The 14,511-nt window shown below is 41.1% G+C and overlaps 1 protein-coding gene across 1 annotated transcript; it reads right to left on the reverse strand.

The window, feature by feature from the left end:
• Positions 1-2,735: 2,735 nt before the first annotated feature.
• Positions 2,736-14,140, reverse strand: LOC308388380 (uncharacterized protein). The gene is made up of 6 exons (XM_080869063.1): positions 13,760-14,140; positions 4,133-4,297; positions 3,955-4,047; positions 3,623-3,877; positions 3,415-3,507; positions 2,736-3,293 (listed from the first exon to the last, which is right to left on the reverse strand). The coding sequence occupies exons 2-6, from the start codon at positions 4,223-4,225 to the stop codon at positions 3,120-3,122; spliced, it is 708 nt and encodes a 235-aa protein (XP_080725189.1). The 5' UTR covers positions 4,226-4,297; positions 13,760-14,140; the 3' UTR covers positions 2,736-3,119.
• Between the last annotated feature and the right edge of the window lie 371 nt (positions 14,141-14,511).

Genomic DNA, 14,511 nt, shown 5'->3' on the forward strand with positions numbered 1-14,511 from the left:
CACATTAAAAAGAAAAAAGTTATTTAAGTAGCTATAAAAAAACTGGTTATGGGACTTCTGTGATTTCTTAACGGTACAACGTGTAAAATCTAACCACTAGATGTCAGTACATGGCAGATTACGGTTAACTGAATGCTTTTTTCTTACTCCTCCCAATTTAAGTGCATAATCCTGTCTATGGTGGCCACTGTAGGACAAACAACTCGGCCAACAGTACAATTGTAGCGAGTGTTTGCTGTCAGTTAGCTGTTTATGCCACATCTATTTCTCCGAAGGAGGCTGTAAAACTTTCCGAAAAGACTCCGATATGCCTCGATTGTCATGGTTCCCTGTGTCTCCCCAGCGATCTCGGTGTTGCTGTTGTTGCTTTCTCTCTCTGGCCTTTCTCTCTCGCTCGCCTCTGCTGGGGTTCCCACCTCTGGCCCATGCCCTTGCAAGTAATCACGCACCTGCAGCTCATTGTCCTGAACTTCAGCCACTATTTAGGCGACAGCTCAGCGTTTCTCATCACTGGATCGTTGTACGACACTCACCAATGTAGCCCCGACTCTTTCCTGTGTATCGTCGTTTCTCGTGTTTCCCTGGCTTCTAATTGTCTTCCCCTGTACATAGATCTTCTTGGACCCATCCCCGTTTCCACCCCTGGAGTTGCAATCTTGATTGTTTTGGTGAGTGGTGTGTGTGGCCAAAGAAGTGTGTGGCTTTCCCCCTCCTTCCCTGGATTCCCTGGAGCCCTATTCCCCACGCACTTTGTATATAGCACTCGGTGATCGTGTAAATAAACTGTTTATTCTCAACATCAACAGAGTCCTGCGCCTGAGTTCACTCGTTCGTTGTGACATCAATGAATCAGTGAAGCTCACGTGTCCGTTTCAGCGATACCAAGGTGAGTTATGGAGAATATTCCAGAATATTCTGTCAGTAAGCGCTGCTGTTAGCTGCTGTTAGCTGCTGTTAGCCAATGTAATAAACTTGAAACTGTCTTGTTGATCTAACATCAATGGACTCGGCCACTTAGTGAATAAACTCTTACACGATCTGATACTTTAATCAAACTGTTTATCATCTGACAAAGTAATTGCGACAGTATTGAGAATAACCAAACATATTCATTCACGATTTCAACTTCAGTTAAGGAGATGACGCTTGAGTTGAGGAGGAATAATGAGAAGGACGATGAAAATATACACATAAAAATATTAAATGGTCACATATAGTTTGAAAGAAGTATTTGTGGTCTTTAAATTAAAAGTAACTTTTAAGACATACTACATGTGTTACTGGTCTCAAGCCACAGACAAAAAAACACAACTGGGCATAACAGCAATATCCACCTCAGTCACTGTATACATGAAGTCAGCATAACATGCAAACCAGTGCCTGCCCCCATGTATTTTTAATGGTTTCATTCTAAGTTTATGACAATGCATGAATTTGATGGATGATGTAATTAAACACTAATCAGTGTATATTTATGAGTACAACATTCCTTTTTTTCTTTACATAACCTGAAAAAATTACTTATTGTACCTTTTAAGCTGAGTGAGTCTAGCAAAATCAATTTCCTGCTCAGTTGATGTGTGATATAAGTGCTATAATATAAAATTAAAATGGAAATAGAATGAGGTAAAAGTGATTTATTTGTTTTTGTATGTCAGAAATATTTATAACTGAGAAAAATATCCAGTTAACATTAAAAGAAACAATAATGTAAAGTATACGAATTCCATGTTCAGCCTGTGCGGCTGCTTCGGAGAATCCAATGGTCCATCTAGTGGTTGTTGTGCAGAAGTGCAGCACGGGCTCAGTGCAGCTCCTGAAAGTAGAATTGAGTTCACAGAAAACCCATTCACATTAAACTCGAGACTCTAATAATTATCCAGACACAAAGCCATCTCAGTCCTTTAAGTAGGACTCAAACTCCTTTAGCATTGTCCCAGGAAGTCCCACACAGTTTGCCATCTGATCTGTTATTGCTTTGTGGTCGATGGTCTCAGTTGCAGAACTAAGATCCTGTGATACTAAAATCTGCCATTCACTATGTTTAGGTTAAACGTGGTTAAACTGCTAATTGTAAGACATCAAAGCAGTTGTTTAATTCCAAAAAGCTGCTCAGTTGATTAAAAACAGCAACTTGTCCCTTGGCTTTAAATAAAATGTAACAGGGGCCAAAAGAAAACAAAATTATTATAATTATTCTGTCAACTGTTCAGTGGCAAGGTGTGTTTCTAATTCCTGTATTACACAATGCATCCTGATTATACATTGATCAGTCATAACATTATGATCACCTGCCTAAAACTGTGTTGTGTTGCTAACAAAGACCTTGTGCTGGCACCAAGATGTTAGCAACAGATTCTTTAAGTCTTGTAACTTGTGAGGCGGGGCCTCCATGCATCTGACTTGTTTGATGCTCGATTGGATTGAGACCTGGAGGATTTGGAGGCCAAGTCAACACCTCAAACTCGTTGTTGTGCTCCTCAAACCGTTCCTGAAGCATTTTTGCTTACTACCAGTTTTGCCTTACATGTCTGTGGCTATGCAGCCCCATTCACAGCAAACCGATACACTGTGTATTGTGACATCTTCCTATCAGAACCAGCATTAACTTTTTGTGCAGTTTGAGCCACAGTAGCTTGTCTGCTGGATTGGACCACCAGCCTTCACTCACCATGTGTATCAGTGTCTTGGCCCATGATCATTGGTTCACCACTGTTACCTCCTTGGATCACTTTTGATAGATACTGACCACTGCAGACCAGGAACACCCCACAAGAACTGGAGATCTGGAGATGCCCAAAGCTGACCCAGTCATCCAGCCATCACATTTTGGACCTTGTGCTTTTTACTGACTCTAGCACAGCAACTTTGAGGAAAAAATGGCCACTTGCTCTCTAATATATCCCACTCAGGTTCCATGATCACTGTGCATGTTGGTTGTGTTATTGTTTCCCATCTTTTAAGCTCCTGTTTTCTCTGGTTTTAATCATGTAACACATGTAATGCAGAAATAATGGGTCCAGCTCTACAGCAGCATTTACATTTATTATTATACTGAAGTTGTGTTATTGTTGCTTTTGTGTTGATCTGTATATGTAACAGCATGCAGAGGTCACAGGTCACCGAGAGCAGAGCACGGTGCCGGCTGCTGATATCTTCACTGTGGGGCACCTCCGTCTTCCACGAGGTGAAAAGATAAAGCGGAGGTGGTGAAGGGCACTGTTTAACAAATCTCTGAGCCTCAAGGCACTGGAGAAGTCCGGCAAGACCACACAGGCTTTTCTCTTAAATATCTGCACGGTCATAATACAGAGCATACATGTTAAAACAATAGAAACAGTATTTAAAACTTTCAGTGCTGTGTACATATGTATTTCTCTGAATCAGTGCTTTTAAATGCTGGAGAGTAAGCACCTTTACATCAATGGTGGTCAGAGGGAGGAGGCTGAGCAGCAGGTCTCTTTCATACCAAGATCGTGGGAGGTTATCAATTTCAATAGACACAGTCTGACGAGAGAAAAACAAAAGATTTCATAAAATTATCAAAACATCCATCATCAGCCATAAAAAACAAACCTTAAGATTTTTTTTCTTTTTTGTGGGAGTCCAAATGTTTCATTACCTGTCTGTAAGCTGGAAACAGTGGTTCCCACAGAATGGGACGTCTGTGCAGTGGGCGGTAACTACAGCTGCCTGGTGGTGCTCGATGGGGACGTTCGGATCTTTTATCCTTGGGGCCCTCTCTGACCTCCCTGATGCCTACTTGAGCTACGAAGAAGACTTTGGTGCTGCTCTTCATTTCCCTCAAAGCCACGGCAGCTTCATCGGCACTGCGGTAATGCACCATCCCGTATCTGTGATTGTTTTTCACAATCGTCTGAAGTACGAGAGGAAAATCGTGAAGCAAATGAAAGTGAATTTTGCATTTCTAAAGCACGTTTGTAAGACAGTTACCTGAACAGAGATGACACATCCAAAAGATGAGAACATGCTGAGCAGATCCTTGGCAGTAACAGCTTGGTCAGAATTCAGATAGACTTTCATTTTCTGTCAGAGTAAAGCACAGAGTCAGACAGCAAAGCACAGAGCTGACGTCCTGTTATGATCCTCAGAAAGCAGAAGGGAAACGTACGTCGGTCCACTCAACATTTCTCCAGTCTGAAGGAACCGTCTGTTTGGAAACCTCACTGGGTGCATAGCAGTTTTCATATCTGATGGCGTCCATTGCAATTATGCATCAAAACTTAACTGTAATTTCAGAATACAGCTTTTGAGTGCAGATTTGGTCACATGTCAACTGAAGAAAAACAAAAACAAATTTGTAAAATAAGCAGAGTTGTAACCAAGTGTAGGCCTGTGACAGAAATCCTAAAAGTAAGACACCGTTACAGCTTTGAAAATAAATTTGATTCAAACCAGTTTGTTTCCTAGCAACATGATGCAAATCTGCACCTTACAGCAGAACTAACTTAATTTTGGCATTCAGACCCCATTCATATTCTAAATAATATTTCATGTTGTGAAATAGAAAACATGGACTCACACGTCCAGGGCGAGTGATGAGTTTTGTTCAACTATTTAACAGCAATTCTGGACTCAAGTGACGCGTGAATGTAAAAATGCCTTACTGTTACTTAAAGTCATGACATGAAAAGAAAAGTGGTTTTCACATATTTGACTGTAGACATACAAAGTACAGCTGGGAATGCCTTTTGTTTGTTGTTGTTGTTGTTGTTGTTGTTGTTGTTGTTGTTTGCAGAAAGGTGGCTGAATATTGTGTTTCCACAAATTAAAATGTCCTCGTGGTGATGACCAGAGGGAAATGATGACAGACAAAGTCAATATCAGCAGATTAGTGCCACATTCATTCTGCAGTAGAAACAGGAGTTCTTTAAAAGATTGTGATTATTTCTGTATTTTCACAGATTAAAAGAAAACACTGAGCATTGATTCATTGTTGCCTTCAGGATCCCATCTGAACCCTTTCTTAGAGAGCATTACAATGGCTTCATTGTAGCTGCCTAACTTCCTTCAAAACTCCTTCATCACTTTAGTTTGCTGGCTTACGTCACATAAACCCTTTTCTCTAAACACCCCAAATTACTAAATACTTAAAATAACTTACAGCTGTACAGTGTAGGAATGTTTTTTTAAAAGTACTTACAGTATAATGTGTTTCTCCTCCCCCCTAAAACCCTCTTGTTCCACTGTACCTATCAAAACAGCGTGATTTGCCGGGAGTGTCTCCTCACAAAGGTGAATTCTACTTCTTTTTTAAACTTTTTCATTTGCAGCTATGCATCAAGGCTGCCGTCTGCGACATCCTGCAATTGTGAAACTGAAAAAATTTGTTGTCTTTGCAAGCAATGTTGGAGCTGCTGTGAATGGCTGATAGAGACACACTCAGGAGAGTCACACTCGTGTATAAGAAGATCAGCCTTTATACCATTTTTTAAACGAGATTAATGAGCCTCGTCTTGGAACACTTCTTTGCTTCTGCTGTTCCACTGCACCCGACTACATTTACTTCCTTTACTCACCTCTTTTCAATGTATATTCAGTTGGTCCAGCTGTCCTTTGTCGCTGATCTTAGATCTTTTTCACCCATTAATTAGATTTCACAATAAAAAAAAATCTACTAACATATGATCCTGTGTAAAATTGTTGATGCATAGTGACCTTCTTATCACTTCCACAGATGGTCTCATGTGTTGTTTTGCATTTAGAAGCTGTTCTTGAGCACATGAGCTGCTGAAGGTTTGAAACTCAAGTCATTATTTTATTCAACAGTGCCACCTGCTGTTGAATTCATGAACTACCAGATGAGTTTAACTTTTCCCTAGGGGTCAGGGGTCAGATCATCCTCCCCTACATCCACAAATCTTCTCTGTGATCTTCTTTTCCTCCTGCCTGGAAGCTCCATCTTCAATATCCTTTGTCAAATATATCCACTATCCATCTTCTCAACATGTCCAAATCTCAGTCTTGCCTCTCTACCTTTATCTCCAAAACACTAACTCTGGATTCATCAGGTCATCAAAGTGCCTCTTCTATCATCTCAACATACTCTCTTCAATAGTTGAATTGTCTGTGTCCATGTTTTTAAATCCCTCCAGGCCCTGTTTGCACAAGGAAGCAGTGACAGAGCTGAGGCAGAAAACAAGTGCCAATCAAACCGAACTCGAAGGTAAAGAGACTGACATTAAGAAAAAAACATGTAATCTTAGTATTGTGCTAGTAAAACGTACCAGCACTTAAAGGAAAATACTAAAAACTGAACTTATTTAACAATTCTTAAACACACAGCTGTGTTTCGGCAGCTTTACTTTGAAAATCACAGTGGCTACTTTGGCTCTGCTCCTGCTGTACAACATCCAAATGCATTTACTGTGCGCAGATCAAAGTGTAAGAACTACACTTTCTATCAGCTACCATCCAAATGGAGTTGAATATTCAGTGTGTGTGCCGTATGACGTAGGCTGGCTGCCTGGGCAGACAGTTAATTTTTTTTTCTTTTTGACTGGCTAAACTTGACTAAACAGACAGTTGTGGCTAGAATCTGATTTGTTACATCTTATACCTCTATGGCAGGTATAAGTCAGACTCAGATCATTATAAGGCCCATTGCTTTCATCCTCTTTGCAACTGCCAAACCCAGATGTTCATTGGATTGTCAGACTGAGAAGCGTGATTTGTCACTCCAGAGAACACGTCTGCACTCTACAGTCCAGTGGCAGTGTGCTTTACACCACTACATCCAGCATTGCACTTGGAGATGTAAGGCTTAGATGCCATGAAAACCCATTTCATGAAGCTCTCTGTGCACTGTTCTTGAGCTAATCTGAAGGTCACATGACGTTTGGAGGTCTGTAGTAATTGAATCTGCAGAAAGTTGGTGACCTCGGTGCAGCACGTGCCTTGGCATCCACTGACCCCGCTCTGTGATTTTAAGCGGCCTAACACTTCATGCCTGAGCTGCTGATCATCTAACATTCATAAATTCCAGCTCCTCAGGGTACTGAATTTGGGCTAAAAAACCCAAACAATCTTCAGTGTAAGCTTTCAACAGGTAACCTCTGTCGCTAGTAACACTATGTGACACTTGGATTTTAGCACTGAGCTTTTGCACAACATTTGCCTGTAACTGATGTGTTATGTGCCTATACAGGGAGTGCAGAATTATTAGGCAAGTTGTATTTTTGAGGAATAATTTTATTATTGAACAACAACCATGTTCTCAATGAACCCAAAAAACTCATTAATATCAAAGCTGAATGTTTTTGGAAGTAGTTTTTAGTTTGTTTTTAGTTTGAGCTATTTTAGGGGGATATCTGTGTGTGCAGGTGACTATTACTGTGCATAATTATTAGGCAACTTAACAAAAAACAAATATATACCCATTTCAATTACTTATTTTTACCAGTGAAACCAATATAACATCTCCACATTCACAAATATACATTTCTGACATTCAAAAACAAAACAAAAACAAATCAGCGACCAATATAGCCACCTTTCTTTGCAAGGACACTCAAAAGCCTGCCATCCATGGATTCTGTCAGTGTTTTGATCTGTTCACCATCAACATTGCGTGCAGCAGCAACCACAGCCTCCCAGACACTGTTCAGAGAGGTGTACTGTTTTCCCTCCTTGTAAATCTCACATTTGATGATGGACCACAGGTTCTCAATGGGGTTCAGATCAGGTGAACAAGGAGGCCATGTCATTAGTTTTTCTTCTTTTATACCCTTTCTTGCCAGCCACGCTGTGGAGTACTTGGACGCGTGTGATGGAGCATTGTCCTGCATGAAAATCATGTTTTTCTTGAAGGATGCAGACTTCTTCCTGTACCACTGCTTGAAGAAGGTGTCTTCCAGAAACTGGCAGTAGGACTGGGAGTTGAGCTTGACTCCATCCTCAACCCGAAAAGGCCCCACAAGCTCATCTTTGATGATACCAGCCCAAACCAGTACTCCACCTCCACCTTGCTGGCGTCTGTCGGACTGGAGCTCTCTGCCCTTTACCAATCCAGCCACGGGCCCATCCATCTGGCCCATCAAGACTCACTCTCATTTCATCAGTCCATAACACCTTAGAAAAACCAGTCTTGAGATATTTCTTGGCCCAGTCTTGACGTTTCAGCTTGTGTGTCTTGTTCAGTGGTGGTCGTCTTTCAGCCTTTCTTACCTTGGCCATGTCTCTGAATATTGCACACCTTGTGCTTTTGGGCACTCCAGTGATGTTGCAGCTCTGAAATATGGCCAAACTGGTGGCAAGTGGCATCTTGGCAGCTGCACGCTTGACTTTTCTCAGTTCATGGGCAGTTATTTTGCGCCTTGGTTTTTCCACACGCTTCTTGCGACCCTGTTGACTATTTTGAATGAAACGCTTGATTGTTCGATGATCACGCTTCAGAAGCTTTGCAATTTTGAGACTGCTGCATCCCTCTGCAAGATATCTCACTATTTTTGACTTTTCTGAGCCTGTCAAGTCCTTCTTTTGACCCATTTTGCCAAAGGAAAGGACGTTGCCTAATAATTATGCACACCTGATAGAGGGTGTTGATGTCATTAGACCACACCCCTTCTCATTACAGAGATGCACATCACCTAATATGCTTAATTGGTAGTAGGCTTTCGAGCCTATACAGCTTGGAGTAAGACAACATGCATGAAGAGGATGATGTGGACAAAATACTCATTTGCCTAATAATTCTGCACTCCCTGTAGATGTTAGAGCACGTTTCATATGTTTTAAACTTCACTGTTAAAAGACAATATTTCATCACCACTTATAAGTCGTGTTTAAACTCAGTCTGAGGACGGGTAATAGGGTATTCCAGACAGCTTGACCTTTATCTTATTTGGCTTTCCAGATGTGAATGAAAAGTTGAAGCATTTCATGAAAACTTGAACACACCCGCTGACCTGAATGACACTTGCTGTATGAGAGCTGTTTGAGATTATTTGAGTGTGTTATCCTGTTGGAAGCAGCCGTCAGAAGATGAGAACATAAAAGAACATACATCGTAAGCAAAAACAATCAGACAGGCTCTGGAATTCAAGTTATGTTCAGTGGGTACTAAGAGACCAAAAATGTGTTAAAAAAAATTCCCCAACAACTTTACACAACCACCACCAGCCTGAACTCTTGATACAAGGTAGGATGGATCCATGTTTCCATTTTTTATGCCAAATTCTGACTCTAATATCTGAATGTTGCAGCAGAAATCGAGAGTCATCAGAACAAGCGATGATTTTCCCATCTTCTGTTGTCCAGGTCTGGTGAGCCTGTGTAGCCTCAGTTTTCTGATTTTAGCTGACATGCATAGCACCCAGTGTGCTCATCTGCTTCAAGGTTCAGCATGTTGTGTTCAAGATTCTGTCTTCATACCTTGGGTGTAACAAGCAGTTATTTCAGTTACTTTTACCATCCTAGTAACTCAAAGCAATGTTGCCATTTTCCTCTGACCTTCGACAACAACTGCTGCTCACTGGATATTTTCTCTTTTTCTTACCATTCTCTGTGGTCGTGTGGAAAAATTCCAGTAAGTGAGCAATGTCCGAAAACTTACCCCCCCTTGAGTTGCTGCCGTGATTGGCTGATTAGATATTTCTGTTAATGATCAAGTGATAAGGTGCTTCCCAAAGAGCTGTTAGTCAAAAACCTGGTCTATCTGGGCACGATGTGCATTTTTTGCTTAAATTGTTTTTTAGGAAAGTGGAGGTCAAAAAAAAGAAAGAAATGTCAGGCCTATCTACATCAGATGGACATTTTCCAAAAGTCATGTCAAAGGCTGAGGCATGCTAAACTGCACAAGAATTGGACTGAAAATCAGTGGAAATAGGTCTTAGAGGTACAGCAGGGAGTATCTACTGCCATCTGTAAAACACGGTACAGGCTCTGTCAACCAGTGGTGTTTGAGAGCTTGTTAAACTTGATGGAGTTCAAGTTTCAAGACTTTCAAGCTTATTAGAATAGTCTTATACACTGTGTTTCCAGTTTTGTTTGGACATGTCTCAGTAAAAAGCTGCACCTATTTTGGCAACAAAATATACAGGGAGTGCAGAATTATTAGGCAAATGAGTATTTTGTCCACATCATCCTCTTCATGCATGTTGTCTTACTCCAAGCTGTATAGGCTCGAAAGCCTACTACCAATTAAGCATATTAGGTGATGTGCATCTCTGTAATGAGAAGGGGTGTGGTCTAATGACATCAACACCCTATATCAGGTGTGCATAATTATTAGGAAACGTCCTCTCCTTTGGCAAAATGGGTCAAAAGAAGGACTTGACAGGCTCAGAAAAGTCAAAAATAGTGAGATATCTTGCAGAGGGATGCAGCAGTCTCAAAATTGCAAAGCTTCTGAAGCGTGATCATCGAACAATCAAGCGTTTCATTCAAAATAGTCAACAGGGTCGCAAGAAGCGTGTGGAAAAACCAAGGCGCAAAATAACTGCCCATGAACTGAGAAAAGTCAAGCGTGCAGCTGCCAAGATGCCACTTGCCACCAGTTTGGCCATATTTCAGAGCTGCAACATCACTGGAGTGCCCAAAAGCACAAGGTGTGCAATACTCAGAGACATGGCCAAGGTAAGAAAGGCTGAAAGACGACCACCACTGAACAAGACACACAAGCTGAAACGTCAAGACTGGGCCAAGAAATATCTCAAGACTGATTTTTCTAAGGTTTTATGGACTGATGAAATGAGAGTGAGTCTTGATGGGCCAGATGGATGGGCCCGTGGCTGGATTGGTAAAGGGCAGAGAGCTCCAGTCCGACTCAGACGCCAGCAAGGTGGAGGTGGAGTACTGGTTTGGGCTGCTATCATCAAAGATGAGCTTGTGGGGCCTTTTCGGGTTGAGGATGGAGTCAAGCTCAACTCCCAGTCCTACTGCCAGTTTCTGGAAGACACCTTCTTCAAGCAGTGGTACAGGAAGAAGTCTGCATCCTTCAAGAAAAACATGATTTTCATGCAGTACAATGCTCCATCACACGCGTCCAAGTACTCCACAGCGTGGCTGGCAAGAAAGGGTATAAAAGAAGAAAAACTAATGACATGGCCTCCTTGTTCACCTGATCTGAACCCCATTGAGAACCTGTGGTCCATCATCAAATGTGAGATTTACAAGGAGGGAAAACAGTACACCTCTCTGAACAGTGTCTGGGAGGCTGTGGTTGCTGCTGCACGCAATGTTGATGGTGAACAGATCAAAACACTGACAGAATCCATGGATGGCAGGCTTTTGAGTGTCCTTGCAAAGAAAGGTGGCTATATTGGTCGCTGATTTGTTTTTGTTTTGAATGTCAGAAATGTATATTTGTGAATGTGGAGATGTTATATTGGTGTCACTGGTAAAAATAAGTAATTGAAATGGGTATATATTTGTTTTTTGTTAAGTTGCCTAATAATTATGCACAGTAATAGTCACCTGCACACACAGATATCCCCCTAAAAAAGCTAAAACTAAAACCTACTTCCAAAAACATTCAGCTTTGATATTAATGAGTTTTTGGGTTCATTGAGAACATGGTTGTTGTTCAATAATATTCCTCAAAAATACAACTTGCCTAATAATTCTGCACTCCCTGTAAAGAAATGAGGGGTTCTTCATCCTCTGTTATGTGCTTTAGAGATGTTAAATCTTTGTTTTTTGCATTTAAAACTAAAAACTTAAGCATAGATTTAGAAACAAAATATCTATGTGTATTGCCTACAGCAAAGGTCTCCATATGAGCACTGATTTAAGCTTCAATTTGATAAGTTAACTTTGGTTTGGAACCCAGAATTTTTTGGTAACCCAGATAACCAACACACACTTTAAGAGACCATTAGACTTTCTACAGCTCATTAAAATGACACCCAAGATCCAAATTTGTAAGACTGTGGACAAAGCTCAGAAAATTATAATACCTCAATATTGCAAATACAATGGAAATAGAAATACTGCTTTGAGATTTGATCTCAGCGATAGCAAAAAAAAAAGAAGCCATTTCTCCAGCAGATGGCACTCCAAAATCACATCTTAGACGCAGGAGTGTGAAACACTTCTACAGCAGGAGATGGCGCTATTAATTGTTTATAAGGTCCTGACTTTAACATGGGCTAGAGTCAGAGGCTAATCAAAAAACAATGAGTGTTTTTATTCTCTGTAGCACAGATTAGTTTCCTGTACCGACCAGCAGCTGGTACAAGCAAGTAAAACGCATTGTTTAAACAGCCCACAGAGTTGACAACAAGTTGACTTTTTCTGTCACACTGGAATCATTGCGCAATAATACCCTGAAATTATGCACCACTTTTCATTTCTCCTTTTCCTATCATAGACCTGCATGCCAAAGCTGACCATTCGGGCACTGGGACAAGAGGAGTATGAGCCAGCACAACAACTTTCAATATGTTTTTTTTTTTAAGTTGATTGCCACATAGAGGTCAGCCCACTAGTGTGGTGCAACGATAATATATGTAAAGGGCCTACTAGGCTCCAGCCAGAGAGAACAAGCTTTAACCAGCCTGTGCCTGATCGAGCTTGGTTACCTCCAAACTTCACACATGTTTGAAAATAAATTCCAGCACCGCTCTACCAGAGAACCTCATTTGTGTGGACAGTGAGGCCCTGCGGGCAGCTGGGCTCGTGTAGGGTGGGAAAATGAATGACACGATGAGGATTTTCATAGTACTACATCTATTTTTAATGATATCAGAGTGACATAAACTTTAAACAGTGTGGCCTACTTTCTATGATAAGGGCACTGGTGGACCCTACAGTGAAGACACGGCTGATGTTTAAAAAAAGCTTTTCTGGCTTTATGGGAAAAAAAAAAAATCAGCCTTCAGCTGTGGTATGGGTTTAGATCCATTTTTCAATATCTGAGGCTTCGCTATAAATTGTACCTGACACTTTTTCCTGCAGAGGTCACACACCTACTTGGAGGTTTGTTGATTTGCACTTACACTTTCCTGTTGGGCATTAAAAATAGCAGTCTATCATACTTACTTATTTGTTTGCATATATATATATTACAACTGTCAAACTCACAAGGGTGGACAACTATGTGCATGCACTATATGTAAATGATAAGCCACCACAGTTAAAGCATATCCCAATGTTAATATGTCTTACCTTACACATAATATAAATTGGACTTCAGATAGCTTTGCCTAGTCTATTACATTCCCAAAAAGCAGGATGACCTGTTTGTATCTAGAAATGTGCACATCCTGTCCTCCTGAGGGTCAGGCACTCTGTGACAGGACGGAGGGCAAAGCAAATGGCGTGCATGACTCCACACATAGATAATAGGCTTTGAAATCTTGTTTGTTAATAACAAAGGCTCGGATATAGGCCAACTGTCTGAGGTGTGAGGCTGATCCAAGGACACTGGGACGCCATTGGCACACTGGCAGAACAGGTGAAATAACATAACTTATTTTCGACATGGAAAATATGCAAAAAGAAAAAAAACTTTTCATTAATACGAATAGCTTTGACATTACACTGCAAGTTGTGTGCAGTCAGTTCCCCTTGTAGTGTATCATCATGACATGCACTATAACATAACACGTACGCTTCTCATGAGCAGCGTGCAACTCTGAAACAACCCGACTGGTAATGGATTTTCTTGCAGTTTGCGCAATTTCACTGACTGACGTGCATCTCAGTCCGACTTGGACTTTAAAAATAGATATTACTTCCCACCTCTGACTACTTTGACATCATCATCATAATAATAATAATAAAAAGCGAGTCTTACAGGTTTCTAAGAAACATAAAGAATGAGCGGTAGATAGTGTTGCTGGGTAAACATTCAAAACGCCCTTCGAAATATCCTCTCAGAATGACTTTACTGGGCTGTGTACTGTCTCCGCTACACACCAAATCCAGTATTTTTCCATCAAGTAGCGCGCTGGACCACGTGACCACAGAGGAGGGAAAAAAACGCTATCACGTTTGCGTCCTCCATTGACAGCGGTGCATTGAATATATGGCGCTCAAATAGGAAAATACAAGACAGCGTTTCTGCATTTACCGTCCGGCTGCTGCTGACACTATATATATATACACATAATGTCCCCCGTTCACTTTGGTAGCGTTACCCATTCGGGGAAACAAAATTCTGCTCCAGGTCGTTTTTCTAACCCCGTGCGTTCATGATCATGTAACCACGCCCACTCGTGGCTGGTGGAAAATTACCAGCTTACGAGCAACAGGCAAAATGAATGGTAGTTGCGGTTTATCACATCATTCAAACCAACAGGCTACCTGCATGAACTAGGCACTCTGCCTTCTGGCTATATTTGGCTTCAAAATAGCAAAACTTCCACAGAGAGGCTTAAATGGATAACAAACATCAAACGCCATTACTTTTGCTCCGCGTGCTGCACGCTCGCGCTCCAGTTATTTCTTGTAATTGCTCAAATAATTGAAATGTTTATGTTAAAGCTCAGTTTTGACACGAAAGTCGGGTCGAGAAGTTATTCGCCATTCTGTAAAACGGAGTCGTGT

Source organism: Rhamphochromis sp. 'chilingali' (assembly GCF_963969265.1).
Source record: "Rhamphochromis sp. 'chilingali' genome assembly, chromosome: 20".
Classification (NCBI taxonomy): Eukaryota; Metazoa; Chordata; class Actinopteri; order Cichliformes; family Cichlidae; genus Rhamphochromis; species Rhamphochromis sp. 'chilingali'.